Raw genomic sequence first — 22,396 nt, forward strand, 5'->3', positions numbered from 1 at the left:
TTAGCTTTGTGTTAATACTGCTCCTTTATTGTAGCACACATCATTAATTTTATGACATCATCGTTAGGCTACAGGTTGGCTAAAAGATATCATCCTCACTGATTAATTGAAGAACTCTATCACAGCTGTACTTGTATTACCATTCATCTTATCTTTGAATCACAAGATTAAGATTAAACAATATTAATTAATCACACAATAATATTAATAACAATAATAATAATAATAATAATAATAATCATCACATCGATGAGTTAAGGCTGCTTTATATGCAGCGACATTGCTAGCGATGTCGCTGGTGAAAGCAACCACTCCTGTCGATTGTGCATCATGGGCAAATCGCTGCCCGTGGTGCACAACATCGCTAGGACACATCACACGTACTTACCTGCCTAGCGACGTCGCTGTGGCCGGCGAACCGCCTCCTTTCTAAGGGGGTTGTTCGTTCGGCGTCACAGCAACGTCACACGGCAGCCGTCCAAAAGAAGCGGAGAGGCGGAGAGCAGCCGAAAGAAAGTGACGCCCACCTCGTTGCCGGAGGACGCAGGTAAGGTGTTGTTCCTCGTTCCTGGGGTGTCACATATAGCGATGTGTGCTGCCTCAGGAACGACGAACAACGTGCATCCTGCAACAGCAACAATCTTTGGGATTAGAACGACGTGTCAACGATCAACGATTAGGTGAGTAATTTTGATCATTAGTGGTCGTTCGTACGTTTCACATGCAACGACGTCGCTAATGAGGCCAGATGTGCATCACGAATTCCGTGACCCCAACGACATCTCATTAGTGATATCGTTGCATGTAAAGCCCCCTTTAGAGCTGGAATTGTCAATGAATGATTTATTTGAGAAACATCTTGAAAAAGTGAATCTTTTTACTATATATTGTATATAATAATATATCAATGACTGCGCTTCCAAGGGGTCTAGAAACAATAAAAATGTTTTATTTAAGTCAATACCCAAACTAAAAAACTGAGATTTATTTTTAAAATATAATACTTTATTAGTCAAAAAATAAATAAAAACCATATATAAAAAAGGTATAGGGCAGGTCAGGATAAATACAATAAATGCCGGGCTTGTAAATTACATGCCAATAAATATGGTACATACAAAAGTTAGTCCAGCAGAGAGACAAAAAGTTTTTTTTTTACAAAAACACTCAAATGCCCAAATGTCTAATTAATATACGAGTCCAAATGCCATCCTAAGAAAATGCCAACTAGAGAATAATAATAAAGTGCCAAGTGCACATAATTTAATCAAACCAATACAAAATATTTATTATTTATTTATTTATTATTTATAATGAGTAGGAATTAATATATACAAATGTCTCCTCATAGGACTAATATTGGCATATATAATTCATGTAGAACATCTAGAGTAAAAACATGACTACCAATATATACTATAGACAAATGTATTCACATACAAAGTGTCACCTCCCATAAGGGCTGAATAAACAATATTCTGTTTATAACCAGTTAATGTAAGGCTTAGGAAATAGAGACATTAATTACCAGTATGAACACCGCCACTGCAAACACAGAGATCCCCCTGACGTACGTTTCACTACGGCTTCATCATGAGGGGCGTGGTTTTATTTAAGTGGTTGAAATACTCGCGCTTTGGCCTTTTAAAAGGCCTTGTTCAGGTAAAAAATATAATGATTAATAAAAGGTCTGTACGCCCACAATCATGTTACCAGCCACATTGGGTGTTGCACAGAAATGAAGGCTTGATATAGTCCGATAAAAATTAAAGGAAAGGGTGAGGTTGCCCCAGGCACTCAGACACCTAAATTATAAAAGTTCAACATTTTATTTCCTAGGGGAAAAAAATCAATGAGAAATTAAAAATAATAAATTAAATTAAAAGTGAAATATAAATAAATAAAAAACAATAAATTACTTGTATAATTTAATATTTATTACACATTTCTGATATAGAGGGTTTTTTGTATAGTTTTAGGTTTTTTGGTTTCTCATAAAGTATATGGTTTTTTATAAGGTTATTAATATATTTTTATAGTATGATTTTTTATATTGTTTTTCCCCTTAGGGAATTCCTCTATATATGTTGTTATATTTGGTTTCATGCGTTTATTTCATACCTCTATAGATAAACGTATTGCATTATATGCCATTATCATCAATTATATCAGGAAATGAAAAAAAAACAGTCAGATGTAATGTTCATCTCTAATACAACTGTGGATCATTTTAAAGCGCATTTCTCCTAGAATAAAACTGATCGCTGCCTGTCATTGAATGTCATGGAGCCAATTTCTTTTGCCAGGTTGTTAAAACTTTTCTTCGGTTGTTTCCTAGTTATGGCAGTTTCTAGAATTTCTGAGTGACAACCGACATCACAGCTCCCATAGCGGTTGTCACACATCTTCCCACACTGTTGACCTGGCAGAATGTAGTACCTATAGTTATGAAGAAAACCGGGTGCCATTAAATGGCCTGTAAACACTGGGTGACAACCCATGAGGATGCCTTATGTATATTCTATTTTATCAAAACTATCATTGAAATGTATAGAATAGCACAGATAAGAAGAAAGGATAATGTAGAAAATAAAAAAGAAAGAAGGGATGATAAAAAAGAGGAGTAAGAAATTCAGAGGCAGGGAAGGGTTGGAGCCAATGAGTCCTTATGCACATTGTCATGATACTGAGGGAACTTTACTAATTTCAAGAAGGTTCCTCTGGGGGTAGCAGCTAACGAGGAAAGTGCAGGGGCTATACTCTATCTGTGGTTTGTTTTCCAAGATGCTTGGAAAACCTTCCTGCTGAGTTCCTTTAACCCCTTCAGCCCCCGGGCAATTCACGTTTTTGTGTTTTTGTTTTTTGCTCCTTTTCTTCTGAGAGCCGTAACTTTTTTATTATTCCGTTAATCTTGCCATATGAGGGCTTTTTTTTTGCGGGACGAGTTGTACTTTTAAATGAAACTATAGGTTTTACCATATATTGTACTGGAAAACAGCAAAAAAATTCCAAGTGTGGGAAAACTGCAAAAAAAGTGTGATTGCACAATAGTTTTTGGGATGTTTTATTCACCGTGTTCACTTTATGGTAAAACTGATGTATCTATGTGATGCCTCAGGTCGGTGCGAGTTTGTAAACACCAAACATGTATAGGTTTACTTGTATCTAAGGGGTTAAAAAAAATTCACAAGTTTGTCCAATAAAAGTGGCGTACGTTTTGCGCCATTTTCCGAAACACGTAGCGTTCTCATTTTTTTGGATCTATGGCTCAGTGATGGCTTATTTTTTGCATCTCGAGCTAACATTTTTAATGGTACCATATTTGCGCAGATGCTACATTTTGATCGCCTGTTCTTGTATTTTGCGTAAAACATGCAGTGACCAAAAAACGTAATTTTGGCGTTTGGAATTTTTTTGCCACTATGCCGTTTACCAATCATATTAATTGATTTTATATTTTGATAGATCTGGCATTTCTGAACGCGGCAATACCAAATATGTGTATATTTATTTATTTTTTAACCCTGTAATTTTCAATGGGGTGAAAGGGGGGTGATTTGAACTTTTAGGTTTTTTTTATTTTTTTTTATTTTTTAAAACTTTTTTTTTACTTTTTTTTATTTTACTAGTCCCCCTAGGGGGCTATAGTGATCAGCAATCCGATCGCTATTATCTATCTGCTGATCACAGCTATACAGCTGTAAACAGCAGATACAGTCACTTTCTGTTTCCCTCTGCTCTCGGCAGAGGAAAAACGAAAGTGAAACTTCGTAGCTGCAGGCGTCATCACATGACCCTGTGCTACGATGGCAACCACCGATAGTCACATGATCACGCACGTGACTTCCGGTGGGGGCGGCGGTAAGTAAAAAACATGGCCGCGCGCATTTAGATCTTGCTGCCAGACTTTGGAAGCAAGATTTAAGCGGTTAATGGCCGCGGGTGGAAGCGATTCCACCCGCAGCTAGCAGGCACACATGTCAGCTGTTGAAAACAGCTGATATGTGTGCCGACCGCCACCGCCTGCCCGCGCAGGGGGCGGGGCTTAACGGGACACGATCCATGACGGATAGATCCGTCCAAGGTCGTGAAGGGGTTAAAGGGAACCTGTCATAAGGTCTTCCTAATGTAAAGTACCACCAATACCTTTAAAGAGGACCAACCAGCAGGATTTTCCTATATAAACTAAAGCCAGTGTTATACTGGCGCTATCATTCTGATTCTATACATACCTGTAGTTTTGAGATCGGATGTATACTTTCTGAAATATAGGCAAGTAAAGTCTGGGAAATTCACTGTTAATTGACTGATCGCAGCTACAGAATATCTAACTGATGGGCCAGGTTTTGCTAGGTATTCTGCCCCTGTCTGCCTGCCTGGCCAGCCTTCCTCCCCCTCTGCTTTCTCCCTCCTTCCTCCTCCTGTAATAACAGAGACAGGGGAGGAATGACAAGAAGCCAGTGTCTGGGTTAGGCAACATTCCCTTTAATCTTTACTTTGAAAGTACCAGTTGCATCATAATTGGGATTTTTGTAAGTGAAGGATGACCCGTTGATATACGAGAAGATTTTTCCAATGAAACTCAATTTCTTTATTTTTACTTTTTGCTTTTTTTGTCTTATGTTTTTAATTTTAATGAAAAAGGTTTGATTAAAAAAAAAATAGGCATGAAGTAAAAACAAGTATTACCCTTACTGTAAAAAAAAAAAAAAAAAAAAAGAAGCACCCTATGATCAGTCTATGGCCATGACCATAATAGTTGTTTCCCGAAAGACCTAATGTTTTCAACGTTTCATAGGTTATAAGGTTGAAGGTATACATAAGTCCATCGAGTTCAATCTATAACCTGACATGTTGATCTAGTTAGAGGCAAAAACCTCATGAAGCAAATGTTAATTGCGCCTTCTTGCATTTTCTTTTGTGAAAACTTGCCCCATTTTTTAGTCACTTTTGAAAACTTCCAAGAGGTAACAGGTCAAAAGTTTTTCTACACAAATGGTGTGGTCCGAAATACAATATTTTTACACCATAAAAAGTAAACTGAAGCCCTTTTTTATACTAAAATAAACATTTTAATATTTCCTTGTACTAGTGATTTCTGATCATTATAATATAGATTAATTCTTGAGAGCAATATAATAAAATCTACACTGAACAAAAATATAAATGTAACACTTTTGTTTTTGCTCCCATATTTCATGAACTGAACTCAAGGAGCTAATACTTTTTCTATGTACACTAAAGGCCTTTTTTGCTCAAATATTGTTTACAAATTTGTCTAAATCTGTTAGTGAGCACTGCTCCTTTGCTGAAATAATCCATCCACCTCAAAATAGTGGCTTATGAAGATGCTGATTAGACAGCATGATTATTGCACAGGTGTGTCTTAGGCTGGCCACAATAAAAGATTAATAAAAGATAGGCTGGCCACAATGCAACACATCTCGTTTGGATAAAGTTGATGCAGTTGTTGATTGGGGTCTGTGGAATGTTGGTCCACTCCTCTTCAATGGCTGCGGAGTTGCTGGATATTGGCAGGAACTTAAACACGCTGTCTCATATACTGATCCAGAGCCTTCCAAACATGCTAAATGGGTGAGTTGTCAGACGAGTATGATGGCAAGAACTGGGATGTTTTCACCTTCCAGGAATTGTGCACAGGTCCTTGGAAAATGGGGCCGTGCATTATCATGCTGCAAGATGAGGTAATGGTCATGAATGAATGGCACAACGAGCCTCAGGATCTCATGACAGTATCTCTGTGCATTCAAAATGGCATCAATAAAATCTACCTGTGTTTATCGTTCATAACATACACCAGCCCATACCATACCTCACTGCCACCCCCACCACCACTCGATTCACAAAGTTGACTTCAGCAAACTGCTCACCCACATAACGCCATACACTCATTCAGCCGTCTGAACTGTACAGTGAAAGCTGGGATTCAGCCAAAGAGAACACCTCTCCAACCTGGCAGACCTCATTCAATGTGAGTATTTGGCCACTCAAGTCGGTTACGATGACAAACTGCAGTCAGATGGAGACCCCGATGAGGATGACGAGCAGCAGATAAGCTTCCCTGAGAGGGTTTATGACAGTTTCTTCAGAAATTCTTTGGTTATGTAAACCAATTATTGCAACCGCTGTCCGGGTGGCCGATCTCAGATAATCTTGGAGGTGAAGATGCTGGATATTGAGGTCCTGGGCTGTGGTGGTTACACGTGGTTTGTGGTTGTGAGGCTGTTTGGATGTACTGTCAAATTCTCTGAAACACCTTTGGAGACCGCTTATAGTAGCAAAATGAACATTCAGTTCACATGCAACAGCTCTGGTGGACATTCCTGCAGTCAGCAAGCCAATTGCACACGTCCTCAAAACTTGCAACATGTGTAGCTTTGTGCTGTGTGATAAAACTACAGTTTTAGAGTGGCATTTTATTGTGGCCAGCCTAAGGCACACCTGTGCAATGATCATGCTGTCTAATCAATATCTTGATATGTCACACCTGTGAGTTGGATGGAATATCTTGGCAAAAGAGAAGTGCTCATTAACAGATTTAGATAAATTTGTGAACAATATTTGAGAGAAAAGGCCTTTTGTATACCTAGAAGTCTTAGATCTTTGAGTACAACTTATAATAAATGGGAGTGGAAACAAAAGTGACGCGTTTATATTTGTTTGCACTGGCATAATAAAAATGCCAATGAATAGACCACTTAAATTAAAGGTGATAAATAAATGAATAAAATACCCTATATATAAATATTATTTTTTTTTTATAAATACCTTTATTTATCAAAAAGGTATGCTTTATGTAGTTGAATCTGTTAGGATGTTAAAGATGGCAGCTGCTATAAATCAGTGGGTATCCATTCTAGATTTGAGAGGACCTACAGTAGGATGGGCTGTGTAAATTAACATCTGCTTAAGACATATGTCAGATCAGAGCAGCGTCCTGTCAGGCATTATGAATGCACATTCCACTGTTCAGTAAACCGGACAGGACACTGAGCGGAGTGGACTAAAGGCGGCGTTACACGCTACGATATATCTAACGATATGTTATCGGGGTCACGGAATTCGTGACACACATCCGCCATCGTTAGAAATGTCGTAGCGTGTGACACGTCCGAACGATTGTTAACGAGCAAAAATACTCACCTTATCGTTCCTCGTTGACACGTCGTTCATTTTCATAATGTCGTTCCTCCTTCTGCGCACTGGTTGTTCGTCGTTCCTGAAGAAGCACACATTGCTACATGTGACACCCCGGGAACGACGAACACAGCTTACCTGCGTCCCGCCGGCAATGAGGAAGGAAGGAGGTGGGCGGGATGTTCCGGCCGCTCATCTCCGCCCCTCCTCTTCTATTGGGCGGCCGCTTAGTGACGTCGCTGTGACGCCGAACGTCCCTCCCCCTCAAAATGATGTTAGCCGCCCATAGCGCCGTTGTTAGGGAGGTAAGTATGTGTAAACGGGGTTAACAACATTGTACGCCACGGGCAATGAATTGCCCGTGACGCACAAACAATGGGGGTGGGTGCGATCGCTCATGCGATCGCACGATATATCGTAGCGTGTAACACCGCCTTAAAGGAGAAGATAACCACCTTTATTTAGCTGAGTGAAAAGGAACATCCATATCAGTCAGCCTGACAGTTTTAGTGCACTGCAGGGAGTACGTCTGTATCCCAGCCTGGACAGGTGCATACTGCTAGATGGAAGTTGTCATCTTTAATATTCTGACAGCGTGCGCTAGATAAAGCATACCTTTTTGCTAAATAAAGTTCTTTTATTTTTAATTGGATTTTACCCTTCAATTAATTTATTTCATGTACATCAAAGTTTCAGATGCCAACCAGGAAATTTTAGACTACCATGAAATCCATTAATTTAAATGAGAGGTAACAAATATAGTGCGATACATAGTGCAGCGGGGAGATTTTAGCCATCATATCAATTATTAATACAAATATGTGACTATTCAGAATTATGCTAAAATTAGCTTCTGGTTCAAAGGACACTAATTCTACCCCACATAACTCTCCATATAATCTCACTTACTATATCATACTGTTTTTGTCAAATATAATACAGTACGTACTGTACATCATCTGTGATATTTTGTGTCAGTATCCTCATATTTGCACTTGTTTTTTTGTTTTATTTAATTTACTTTTCTTTCAGAATTTTTTTTTTTCATTTCTAATTTGATTTTTTTTCCTTCCCTGTCTGTCCAGTTTTTTCCAAAGTAGCCCACTCTACTGTGCCACCAGCTCGAGTATCGAGTCACAAGAGAGGTAGGAAACCCTCCATTCATACAGTGGCTCTGCTATGTGTTGCGTACAGATTAAACAGATTTTATTCCACCCAGTAACATGGTCAATTTTGAGGAGTTTTTTTTTTTGTTGCCTGATTTGACTTCATCTAAATTGCAAAAATGTAAAAGCTACCAAGCTATTTGGAGGACTAGATTGAGCACACATAGTCCAGCCTATGTGATTAGGGTCAGGTTATTCCATAGAATAACTAAAAATCAGATCAATGAGAAAGAAAAGTAACAAAACATTTGTGTAGATTGCAGTTTCTGTGACCGGCATAACGCCCAAGGATAACACCACATTTTCTGTCTAGTATGGGTCTTAGGTATGAGGGTACTGCTATCATTTATTGTCAATATTAGATCTTTCAAGTTTTTTCAGATGCTTAAACTCATAATCTATTAGTCATCTGCTCCTTGGAGAAGCAAAATTAATCTGCAATGGATTAATGTAGATGTTAGTGCCTTGTGCTTGAGATGACCAGTTTACTTTGCTCCTATCATAGGACTCACAATTCAGTTTTTAATTCCAGGAGCTAAAGCATTTTCAGTGAGTTATTATTCCAGAAAAAAACAAACTATAGTATATTTCTTATTATAAGATCTACTTTAATTAAAAAACGGAAATCCAATTTAAAGTAAACCCGTCTCCCTGAAAATTTAGTACAATCTGCAGACACAGAGTTATAGCGCATGGGGAGCTGAGTAGATTGACATATAGTTTTGTAAGAAATGACTCAGTATAACCTGTGTTTTCATCATTTAGTCCAGTGGGTGGTCCTACCAGTGATTGACAGCCTTCCCTTGTATTAGTGTGCTTACAGATATAGCTATCACTGAAAAGACTGCCCAGTGGACCAAAAATCCCAGAAAGAGCAGAGGATTAAATCAACTATTATACTAGATCTTCTCTCACAAAACGATACATCCACCTCCTCAGTTCCCACTGCTCTATAACACGTTGACTATAGATTGGACTGCATTTTCATGGTGACAGGTTCTCTTTTAATTAGGAAATAATACATAAACAGAAGCTAATAATAATATTTTTTTCTGAATACAAAATTTAAGTTAAAACTGTATAGCTGTAGCTTTACAAAAATTTTGGAATTAATCCACTAAAAACTGTGCATGTGTTAAGGCCCCGTTACACGCGTCGATTTATCGTGCTATCGCATGTGCGATCGCACCCGCCCCCATCGTTTGTGCGCCACGGGCAATTTGTTACCCATGTCGCACAAAGTCGGTCACCCCTGTCACATGTACTTACCTCCCAAATTACCCCGCTTTGGGCGGCGAACATCCTCTTCCTGAAGGGGGAGTGACGTTCAGCATCACAGCAATGTCACATAGTGGCCACCCAATAGAAGCGGAGGGGCGGAAATGAGCGGGTCGTAACATCCTGCCCACCTTCTTCCTTCCTCATTGCCAGCGGGACGCAGGTAAGCTGTGTTCATCGTTCCCGAGGTGTCACATGGAGCGATGTGTGCTGCCTCAGGAACGACGAACAACCTGCATCCAGGAATGTGACCGATATTTTAAACATGAACGACGTGTCAACGAGCAACGATAAGGTGAGTATTTTTGCTCGTTAATAGTCACTCGTAGCTGTCACACGCTACGATATGTCAAACGATGCCGAATGTGCGTCACGGAATCCGTGACCCCGACGATATATCGCCCGATATATCATAGCATGTAGCACCCCCTTTAGATGTAGAGTTTGCAATGGATCTACAGCAGATATCATCCTGTGCATTATAACACAATGCCGTTGATGTATAGATACAGAGAAGACCCTTTCGTGTAATAGAAAAATTGTCTAAATCAATGTTTTAAAACACGCAATAACATAGATTGGGGTATATTTCTTAGTTACTATTATAAATTTTACACCAACAATCTACAAACAATTCTCCATGTCTGAGCAGTGCCTTCTATAACTAATCTTCATTTATTTACAGACATTTCGTTTTTAATTACTTATTTTAAAATACATTACTCATTTGTAGTATATTGCAAAATAATACTGCAAGGGTCAATAATTAACTACAAGAATTGTTAGAAACACAGTAAATGCAATAAAGACTTCCATCCAAAAAGACCAAAGATTTTTCCAACACACAATCTACTGCAGTTTATTCCATAATAATACTAATAATAATTATTAATATAGTGCCAGCATATTCCGCAGCACTTTACAATTCAAAGATTCCATGCAATCAATTATAGAAGGAATGACGATCATTACTTTGGTTTTTGCCTTTCAAAGCCATACACCGGTAAAGACAAAGTACTGGATTTTACATCTCTAAACTCTGCCCACTGGCCTACAACATTTTACTTTTTTTTGCATTAAATGCATGAAATAGATTGTTTCTTATGGTAATTTGTCCCCTGATTCCAAATCTGCATTCAGAATTTTTCTATTAGGCAGAGAATATGAGTAACACGCCTTTAAATTTATTTATTTTTTTATTTTTAATATAGTTTACTTACTACAAATTTTAGTTTTTAATTATTTTTTTTTTTTTTAAATGTTCTATTTTCTTGAATATTTAGCTACTCACATGATCCTTTTTAGTTCCCAACAGTAGACTGCGAGCATTTTTGGGCTCCATTTCCCTTTATAACGGCCTTTAAGTAACCCATTGCCTTCATGAAAACACTCATCACTGACATCTCCAAGGCTATTGGGGGGAAACAAATCTAAATTAGGAGTCTTTGAAATGTATCTTGAGAGATATATTGCATCCTAATTCTTTTTACTGTTGTAGTAACTCCGTCACAAGACCTCTATAGTTTGATGCTTTATGGTCGCCAACAAAGTTCACCACTACATTATTAAACGACTCCCATACCGGTGCCTAGGTCTCACTTATTTTTATGTCAAAATCAGTGTCTTTCACAATTTCCCTTATTTGTGGTACCATAAATATTTCTTCCTTGATCTTGGCCTCACTGATTTATGGAAACTTGTTTTTGAGGTATACAAAACTCTCACCATCATGATCCATCGCCTTGACAAATTCTTCATCAGCTTAAGTTTTATGTTGAGTGGTGGAAAGAAAAATTTTTCTGGAGCTACCAGACACTAATGTAGGAGACATTCTTGCTTCCAGGAGTCAAACTCTTTCTTTGTCACCACTGGTTTTGTGAAATGATTTTTGTATTCTCCATTGTCCCATTCGGAGAGAAAACAACTAACCTTGTATAGCCAAGCTGCAACCCAAGCACCAAGATTATTACGCTCAGATCACCAGAATTATTCCACTCGTAGTTTTTGTAATGGAATTTTGACAGAAAAAAACGGACATGTTCATGTTTTTTCAGACTTGCTGCATAAGCAAGAGGAACATATGGATTGTCATTGCCATTATGTAGAAGTAACACTTTTAAACTGGTTTTTGAAGAGTCTATAGAAAACCTCCATTCTTAAGGTCTGTGCTTTTGTCTCATTGCATCTAGCAGAGTTTGCATCATTGCAGTAAACTAGGATCCCTTCCATTAAAATTAAGTATTCAAGCTCCTGTTGCCTATGGTGAAAAGAACATATTTTGCTCCCCTGCTCCAACAAGTACCAGTCTTTGAGCCTTGAAACCAAAAGCTTTACTTGACTTTTTGATAGGTTCAGATCACAAACTAGATCATTTAGATCAACCTGGTTTAGTTTGTGAGGCTCCCAAGACTCATGGCCTAGAAAACCAGGATCTTCTGTAACGCCTGCCTGGATCCACAGACTCAGATGGGCTGTAATGGACAGGCTAGAGGAAATCCACTCACCAAGCAGGACCTCTAGAATCCTGAAACCCTTTAACCCCTATACAGGGATTTGGAATTACACAGGGCCCAAGGTGATCACTAGCTGTGGAAGGCTGCAGTCCGATGAGAGTAGTAGTCAGGCAGGGTTGAACCGGAAATTGCATAACATGGACAGAATCACGCAGGCAAGGACATAATCAGAAAACAAAGCAGAGGTCAAATCTGGATCGGGCAGTGAGGTACATAAACAGCAGGCAGGAGGGTAGTCAGGAAAAAAGCAGAAGTCAGAACACAGAATCACTAAACAGAACAGGGCGGGACAGGAACTAGAAATACTGAACTATCTCTGGCAGTGGTCAGCAAACAGGAGGGGAATTAAGAAGGGTATGGTGTTTTCCCATTGGTTGTAGCTGAATGATGGTAACTTCAGCTGGAAGACACATGCCACCAACAGTCAGCCAGTGATACAGCAGATCCCAAGGAAACCCAGCTCAGTGCATGAGCAGAGCCTGCGCCCACCAGCGCCTCTAGAATCGACTCCTCTCCCATCATGAGCACTATCCATGGCAGGAACACGGCGCCTCCTGGTGATCGAAGTAGAAGTCGCTGGAGCAGACTCCATTGGTGACGTAACATCTTCTTCATTAGCTTCTTCTTCAGCGAAATGAACATCATCAACATAATTTTCATCTGGATTCAAGGTTCAAGATGTTGGTGGAATTGGTACTGGCAGCTCTAAGCTATGTGAGACTGGCTTAATTACTGAAGGAATGTTTGGATATCTCACTAAATTTCTTGTTTAACTTGTTACTCCAGCAATCTATGTCATACATAAATAGCAATCTATAGAATAGCCTCTTGGTTCCCTCCATACCATTGAAACAGCAAATGCCATGTGCCGTGGTTACTATTGAGCCAATTTACGACAAGTGTAACACAAGATGAGCAACAAATATGAGTCTGTCTTGATCTCCAATTTTGCGCTGAAAATAAAGAAAATAAGTTTTGTACAAAATTTAAAATCACAACCAAAAATATAGCAAAGTTCTTGTGGTGGTTTACACAACTGCACAACATGATTAACAAAATGTCCTAATATACAGTGCCTACAAGTAGTATTCAACCCCCTGCAGATTTAGCAGGTTTACACATTCAGAATTAATTTGGCATTGTGACATTTGGACTGTAGATCAGCCTGGAAGTGTGAAATGCACTGCAGCAAAAAAGAAAGTTATTTCTTTTTTTATTTTTTTTTTTTAAAGTGTGAAAAGTTTATTCAGAGGGTCATTTATTATTCAACCCCTCAATCCACCAGAATTCTGTTTGGTTCCCCTAAAGTATTAAGAAGTATTTCAGGCACAAAGAACAATGAGCTTCACATGTTTGGATTAATTATCTCTTTTTCCAGCCTTTTCTGACTAATTAAGACCCTCCCTAAACTTGTGAACAGCACTCATACTTGGTCAACATGGGAAAGACAAAGGAGCATTCCAAGGCCATCAGAGACAAGATCGTGGAGGGTCACAAGGCTGGCAAGGGGTACAAAACCCTTTCCAAGGAGTTGGGCCTACCTGTCTCCACTGTTGGGAGCATCATCCGGAAGTGGAAGGCTTATGGAACTACTGTTAGCCTTCCACGGCCTGGACAGCCTTTGAAAGTTTCCACCTATGCTGAGGCCAGGCTTGTCCGAAGAGTCAAGGCTAACCCAAGGACAACAAGGAAGGAGCTCCGGGAAGATCTTATGGCAGTGGGGACATTGGTTTCAGTCAATACCATAAGTAACGTACTCCACCGCAATGGTCTCCGTTCCAGACGAGCCCCCGTAATGTACCTTTACTTTCAAAGCGTCATGTCAAGGCTCATCAACAGTTTGCTCATGATCACTTGGAGGACTCTGAGACAGACTGGTTCAAGGTTCTCTGGTCTGATGAGACCAAGATCGAGATCTTTGGTGCCAACCACACACGTGACGTTTGGAGACTGGATGGCACTGCATACAACCCCAAGAATACCATCCCTACAGTCAAGCATGGTGGTGGCAGCATCATGCTGTGGGGCTGTTTCTCAGCCAAGGGGCCTGGCCATCTGGTCCGCATCCATGGGAAGATGGATAGCACGGCCTACCTGGAGATTTTGGCCAAGAACCTCCGCTCCTCCATCAAGGATCTTAAGATGGGTCGTCATTTCATCTTCCAACAAGACAACGACCCAAAGCACACAGCCAAGAAAACCAAGGCCTGGTTCAAGAGGGAAAAAATCAAGGTGTTGCAGTGGCCTAGTCAGTCTCTTGACCTTAACCCAATTCAAAACTTGTGGAAGGAGCTCAAGATTAAAGTCCACATGAGACACCCAAAGAACCTAGATAACTTGGAGAAGATCTGCATGGAGGAGTGGGCCAAGATAACTCCAGAGACCTGTGCCTGCCTGATCAGGTCTTATAAAAGACGATTATTAGCTGTAATTGCAAACAAGGGATATTCCACAAAATATTAAACCTAGGGGTTGAATAATAATTGACCCACACTTTTATGTTAAAAATGTATTAAAATTTAACTGAGCAACATAACTTGTTGGTTTGTAAGATTTATGCATCTGTTAATAAATCCTGCTCTTGTTTGAAGTTTGCAGGCTCTAACTTATTTGCATCTTATCAAACCTGCTAAATCTGCAGGGGGTTGAAGACTACTTGTAGGCACTGTATATAATATATAAAATGTAATAATAGTTTCAAGTAAAAGAAAGCAGTGATAAAATTACAACTGATACATAGAAAGGACAGTGAGATAATGAAGCTTTTTTTCTATGTAACCTAAAGTGCGCAAATCCCTAAAATTAGTCAAACTTGGAAAAAAGCTGTAGTTGTTACCAAAGTATTGAAAACAAGCCAACTTCATAAGAACAGTGCAATGTTATACCAATCCAAGCACCTATAAAGCAATTTATGAAGGGGCAATATAGGCTAAATTTTAAAGGAAAAAAACAAATTATGCAAAATTTGTGACTGATAGGAAAATTCTGATAGCCGTTTCGGAGTCAGCACACAAAAATGCTTTAAAAACAACCAACAATACTCATTTAACAAAATCTTTGTTTGATCGGTGTTTTCAGAATGTTTGCACTTATTGCATTAAGCTGCAGGGTGGGTTTTGTTCTAGCGCTCTCGTATATCAGTAACAAATATATATGCAAATAATTCAACAGCTAATAATAATTTTTGTTTTCGTAGTGCTGACAATTCAGAGGAGACATGTACAAACAAAATAAGACATTACAGAGAAACACATAAGTCAACAAATTCCAAGAGGAACGAGGGCTCCTCTCCCAAGCCAACAGTTTTTAGCTTCCCAGAACTGGGAATAGAGAAAAAAAAAGTAATAACAGGATAAATATTTGCCTAGACTTAAGGCCGCTTTACACGCTGCGATATCGTGACCGATATCGCTAGCGTGCGCACCCGCCCCCATCGTTTGTGCGTCACGGGCAAATCGCTGCCCGTGGCGCACAAAATCGTACGGACCCATCACACATACTTACCTGCTTAGCGACGTCACTGTGACCGGCGAACCGCCTCCGTACTAAGCGGCCGCCCAATAGAAGCGGAGGGGTGGAGATGAGCGGGACGTAACATCCCGCCCACCTCCTTCCTTCCTCATTGCCGGCGGCCGCAGGTAAGTTGAGGTTCCTCGTTCCTGCGGTGTCACACATAGCGATGTGTGCTGCCGCAGGAGCGACGACCTACATCGTACATGCAGCAGCAACGATTAGGTCACCAATTAGCGATTTTGAACGTTTTTGCGACAATTAAATAAATCCCTTTAATAAGCCTTAAAAAATAAATAAGAATACATAATAAAATTCAATACAATAGCATGATGTGATACAAAAAAATAATCAGAGAGATTTAGAGTGGGGACACCTGGAAAGACACATAGATATACCTTGTCCAATCAATACATCCCCAAAATAAATGCCAAATTGAAATCAGGAGTAAAGATACCAGGGATACATACAGTGGGAAATATAATACACTGCCGATTTTGCATGTTTTCTCACCTACAAAGAATGGAGAGGTTGGTAATTTTTATTGTAGGTGCACTTCACCTGTGACAGACAGAATAAAAAAAATCCAGAAAATCACATTAAATGATTTTTAAATAATTAATTTGCATTTTATTACATGAAATAAGTATTTGATCACCTACCAATGAGCAAGAATTCTGGCTCTCACAGACTTATTATTTTTTCTTTAGAAAGCCCTCCCACTCTGCACTCATTACCTGTATTATTTCCACTTGTTTGAACTCGTTACCTGTATAAAAGACACTTGTCCACACACCCAATCAATCATACTCCAAACTCTCCACCATAGCCAAGACCAAAGAGCTATCTAAGGCTATGTGCGCACGTGTGCGCTCTGCACTGCACCTAAAAGCTGCGCTTCAGAGCGCAGCTGAAAAGCTCCGTTCTGAAGCGCATGGTGCCGGCGAGAACGTGCGCTCTGCCTGCAGCTCCTGTCATAGACAGAGCAGGGGCTGCCGGCAAAGCGCATGGAAGAAGTGACATGTCACTTCTTAGAACGCAGCGATTCGGGCAGCAGCCGAATCGCTGCGTTCTAATATGTCACATGCGCACGACCCCTGCACAATCTCCATAGATTGTGCAGGGGACGCAGGACGCATGCAGTTACGCTGCGCTACAAAGCGCAGCGTAACTGCATGAATTACGCACACGTGCGCACATAACCTTAAGACACCATTGACAAAATTGTAGACCTGCACAAGACTGGGATTGGACAATAGGCAAGCAGCTTGGTGAGAAGGCAACAACTGTTGGTGCAATTATTAGAAAATGGAAGATAGACAAGATGACTATTAATCTTACTTGGTCTGGGACCCCATACAAGGGGTAAGGACGATTCTGAGGGACGTCAGGAATCAATCCATAGCTACATGAGAGAACCTGTTCAATGTTCTGAAGAGAGCTGGGTGTACAGTCTCAAAGATTACCGATAGTAACACACTACACCACCATGGATTAAAATTCCACAGGGCACCGTTAGCAAACTATACAAGTAGCTTTTAGTGAACTTACCTCTTCTAGAAACTATTCTTAATTTCTAGAAAAAAAATCACTATTCACCACTGTTAGATTACATCCATCAATGTAAGAAAAAACATTTAATACCAAGTCCAGTAGCTGCAAATTTTGAAACCATATACAAATGAACAGTTTGTTTCTGTTGGTTATTAATTTGATTAATAAAAATATATTTAGATACAATTTACAATTAAATTTTATTTCTCAATTATATATTTAAAGTTGGAGCAAATAATAGTCCTACCTCTTAACCTGCTAGATCTTTACAAGTAATTTTAATTCTTCATTAGATTATATATTTTGCTTGATGTCTGGTGAATTAAAATCTGAGATATCTGTAACGCTGTATGAATTTGTGTAATGTAAGTTGTCTTTCATTATACGTCATTTAACTAATTTCACTTATTTTGTTTGGCGCACGGGGGATAATAATAAAATAGTGTATGGCTCTGATTCATTAACACTGGCATTTTGCATATCAGTCCTATTCTTGGACGTGCAGGAATAAGATTCACTAAGAGGTGCACACCACTTTATGAATTTGGTGCGTCTTAACAGAATCGTGTGCCTCTGTGCTGCTTGCCAGAAACATTACTATAGTCACAGGCTTCAGTAACATTTCTGGTGTAAAAACACCTCCACTTTCCAAGTATTTGACAATCAGTCGTAGCCAGGTCCTCGTCCCACCCTAGCTCCACCCATGTTGATGATGCTGTTTGAAATTTGTGCGAAAACACCAAAAGTCACAACTATTTTACATGACTAAGCATTGCGCAAAATTTTTAGGAGTATTCACACACTTTGATGTTTTGCCCCCTAAGAGTTTTTGAAAAATTAGCATTCCACCTCAATTCTTATATTTCACCAAAAACAAAGCCACCAAAACATCCAGTGGACGTCACTTAATAAATGTGTCCTGTTGTTTAATGGCCGAACACTTAGGAAATGGCTATTGGATCTTCAGCTTAAGAATGGTGAGACCCCACCACCGCATCAATCTCCCATGCCCGAACAAAACACACAATTGTAGTAAACCAAATAAACTTTATTGGAGAGATAATCAAATATGTAAACAAACTCTTATCTTTTATTGGGTTGGGGTCGGTCACAGCTTAACATTTATAGGTGTAATTCCAACCGGATATACCATTTTATATGAGGCATAATGCCAGGCCGGACTCCCGGGGCAATCAGCCTTCGCTTAACATCCACCATTTTCAAAAACAGACCCCTGTGACTTAAAACAATATAACATACCACAAAAGGGGAAGGAGGGAGGGACAGCAGCGTCCGGCTCTCAGGATGAGGAGAGACCGAACCCGGAAATAGGAAGCATATATAGGGGTACAAATAGGGGAAAAAACATTAGGATTGGACAGCCACAAAGGGCAGAGTTTGGGCATTGGAGAGGAATTTAACCCCTTACATACAGGGCTCAGCAGTCAGGGTGCATTCAGTTCAACCCCACTGACATGCCCTACAAGATGATGGAATGTGGTGAACCAAACATTTAGTACATTTGATACATTAAGGCTCTGATTTTTCATTGGTCTTGATGAGTAGGTGTGGTGGAGTCAGACGCTCTTAATTCAAGAAGAAGTGCACGTCTCTTCATGAATCAGGAGAGTCTGATAAGTGGGGTGCACCTCCATGCAACATGCCAGAAACCATACTTCAGTCTTAGACTGATCTAAGATGTCTGGCATAAGGAACACCACAGTTCATCATGAATTAGATGAGATATGGTGTCATGCAAATTGATGAACCCTTGTTGCATCCCAGCTACATCCATTTTGGTGCAACCGGAAGAAACTGGCTTAAAAATGCCAAAAAGTTGCAATTTTTTTTTTAGCAATTTGTAGTTGTGTCAAAATTTATACTTCACAAATACTTGCAGCTTAGGGTTGGTATACCACTTAACAACACCATATAATAGATTTCATTTTGTAGGTGTATCGTGAAATAACGTGGAGATGTTCTTGGGGTATGAAAACTTTTTCAAGTCACTGTATGTAAACAGTGAGGACACCATATACAGTGCTCAATATAAATAAGTACACTTACCTTTAAAAGTGGGATATTAATCAATCTCACTAAATACAGGAACAATTTACAAAATTTTGACAAGACTGAGCTTCATAGAACAATTTTTTACATAGAGCAGTAGATCTGTGAATTCATAATATCATCAATGACATGATGCGTCCAGACACCTGCCCCAAATAAGGACATAACCACCCCCATGTCTCACTGTAGGCACCAGGTATTTTTCATTTTTCTAAAAGCTTGTTGCCTACAATGAAACATGGTGGTGGCAGTGTCTTTATGTGGGGCACATGAGAGCTGCTGGAGTCGGTAGCTACATTTCATTGATGATATCATGAATTCCCAGGTTGCTCCGTTTTGAAAAAAAAGATGCTGCCATACCTCCATGCCCTTGGTAGACGTTCACTTTTCCAACAGGACAATCATCCAAAACACACATCTGATATATTTCTAAAGAACAGGGTCAAAGTGATTCAGTGGCCAACTATGTCTCCTGATCTGAACCCAACTGAATACCTATGGGGAACTATGAAAAGACAAGTTGTCATCACTGTACATCCAGTATTAAGACTCTAAAAGAGGTTGTTCTTAAAGAATGGAAAAAGATAGATGTTACAATATGACACAAACGTTTTCATTCCATGCCTAGAAGACTTTGTGCTTTCCTTAAAAAATCATGGAGTTCATACAAAATACTAGATGTAATATTTGATGCAGGATATGTTCATATTTGCATCAACTAATTTGAGTAAAACTGAAAAAATATTATTTTATATTATATATTATTAACTTTACTTTCATGTTATGAGTTTAAAATATGTTCTATGAAACTCAGCTCTGTCAGTTGATTAAAATGTTACGTTTCATTTATTTTGAGCATGATAAATATGTATGCATCAGCATCCAGCAGTGTATAAACTTTACACGCAAATATATATATCACCAGTGCAAAAACACATACACACACACACACACACACATATATATATATACTAGAAGGTGGCCCGATTCTACGCATCGGGTATACTAGAATTTACGTATTGTGTAGTTAATGTATGATTTTTGTTATATATATATATATAGATGTTGTTGTCTGTAGTTACCAAGTGTTTGTGTAGGGCGCTGTACATGTTCTGGGTGTTGTCTGGGTGTGGCGGGGGGTGAGAGCGGTGTTGTTTGTGTGTTGCGTTGTTTGTAGAGCGCTGTGTGTCTGTAGCGTTGTGTGTGTGTGTTGCGCAGTTTGTGTGTGGTGCGTGTGTGTGTTTTGGGGGGAGGTATGTTTTGTGCAATGTGTGTGTGTTGCGCGGTATGTGCGTATATTTGTGTATGCTGCGGTGTTTGTGTGTTGGGTGTTGTGTGTGTGCAGCGTTGTCTGTGTTTGTGGGTGTCTGTGTAGGGCGGTGTTTGTGGTTCCCAGTGTGTGTGTGGTGTGTTGTGCGGTGCGCGTGTGGCGGTGTGTGTGTGTTTTGGGGGGAGGTGTGCACCCCCATCGTGCTCCATCTTCCATGCTGCGCACCCCCCATCGTGCTCCATACCCCATGATGCGCACCCCCCATCGTGCTCCATCCCCCATGCTGCACACCCCCCATCATGCTCCATCCCCCATGCTGCCCACCCCCCATCGTGCTCCATCCCCCATGCTGCGCACCCCCAATCATGCTCCATCCCCCATGCTGCACACTCCCCATCGTGCTCCATCCCCCATGCTGCGCACTCCCCATCGTGCTCCATCCCCCATGCTGCGCACTCCCTATCGTGCTCCATCCTCCATGCTGCGCACTCCCCATCAAGCTCCATCCCCCATGCTGCGCACTCCCCATCGTGCTCCATCCCCCATGCTGCGCACTCCCCATCGTGCTCCATCCCCCATGCTGCGCACTCCCTATCGTGCTCCATCCTCCATGCTGCGCACTCCCCATCAAGCTCCATCCCCCATGCTGCACACTCCCCATCGTGCTCCATCCCCCATGCTGCGCACTCCCCATCGTACTCCATCCCCCATGCTGCCCACCCCCCATCGTGCTCCATCCCCCATGCTGCGCACCCCCCATCATGCTCCATCCCCCATGCTGCACACTCCCCATCGTGCTCCATCCCCCATGCTGCGCACTCCCCATCGTGCTCCATCCCCCATGCTGCGCACTCCCTATCGTGCTCCATCCTCCATGCTGCGCACTCCCCATCAAGCTCCATCCCCCATGCTGCGCACCCCCATCGTGCTCCATCCCCCATGCTGCGCACCCCCCATCGTGCTCCATCCCCCATGCTGCGCACTCTCCATCATGCTCCATCCCCCATGCTGCACACTCCCCATCGTGCTCCATTCCCCATGCTGCGCACTCCCCATCGTGCTACATCCCCCATGCTACGCACCCCCCATCGTGCTCCATCCCCCATGCTGCGCACCCCCATCATGCTCCATCCCCCATGCTGCGCACTCCCCATCGTGCTCCATCCCCCATGCTGCGCACTCCCCATCGTGCTCCATCCTCCATGCTGCGCACTCCCCATCGTGCTTCATTCCCCATGCTGCGCACCCCCCATCGTGCTCCATCCCCCATGCTGCGCACCCCCCATCGTGCTCCATCCCCCATGCTGCGCACCCCCCATCGTGCTCCATCCCCCATGTTGCACACACCCCATCGTGCTCCATCCCCCATGCTATAATAGTTCTCCTATTATACTCAGAGAGGAGTATAATAGGAGGACTATAATAGGAGGAGTAGTCCTGGGAGGAGAGGTGTATAATGCCGGCTCCCTGCACATGTGTACTCGGGAGCCGGTGTACACAGGTAACTATGATACACATCGGGTAACTAAGGGACCTTAGTTACCCGATGTGTATAATGCTTACCAGCGTTCACCGGCTCCGTCACGATCCCAGCATCGCAAGGGTATGTCTGGCGCTGCTGGGATCGTGACGGAGCCGGTGTACACTGGTAACTATGATACACATCGGGTAACTAAGGGACCTTAGTTACCCGATGTGTATAATGGTTACCAGCGTTCACCGGCTCCGTCACGATCCCAGCATCGCAAGGTTATGTCTGGCGATGCGTGCGGAGGGCTGGGGCGAGCGGTCAATCCATGCGGAGGGCGGGGCCAGGCCGAGGCAAGCAACCAATCCGTGGGGGGCGGGGCCAGGCCGAGCCCATCGGCGACCAATCC

The 22,396-nt window shown here is 41.2% G+C and overlaps 1 protein-coding gene across 9 annotated transcripts in view; it reads left to right on the forward strand.

Annotated features, from left to right (window-relative positions):
• Positions 1-22,396, forward strand: part of NTNG1 (netrin G1) — a 512,764-nt gene that overhangs the window by 332,237 nt on the left and 158,131 nt on the right. For 5 of the 9 annotated variants that reach the window (XM_075322210.1, XM_075322201.1, XM_075322202.1 and 2 more), the window contains one exon: positions 8,244-8,303. The exons of the other annotated variants lie outside the window; for them this stretch is intronic. In XM_075322210.1, coding sequence (XP_075178325.1) covers positions 8,244-8,303 — 60 coding nt within the window. The remainder of the gene's footprint in view (positions 1-8,243; positions 8,304-22,396) is intronic. 9 annotated transcript variants of the gene reach the window in all.

This window comes from Anomaloglossus baeobatrachus, chromosome 8 (assembly GCF_048569485.1).
Source record: "Anomaloglossus baeobatrachus isolate aAnoBae1 chromosome 8, aAnoBae1.hap1, whole genome shotgun sequence".
In the NCBI taxonomy this organism is placed as follows: Eukaryota; Metazoa; Chordata; class Amphibia; order Anura; family Aromobatidae; genus Anomaloglossus; species Anomaloglossus baeobatrachus.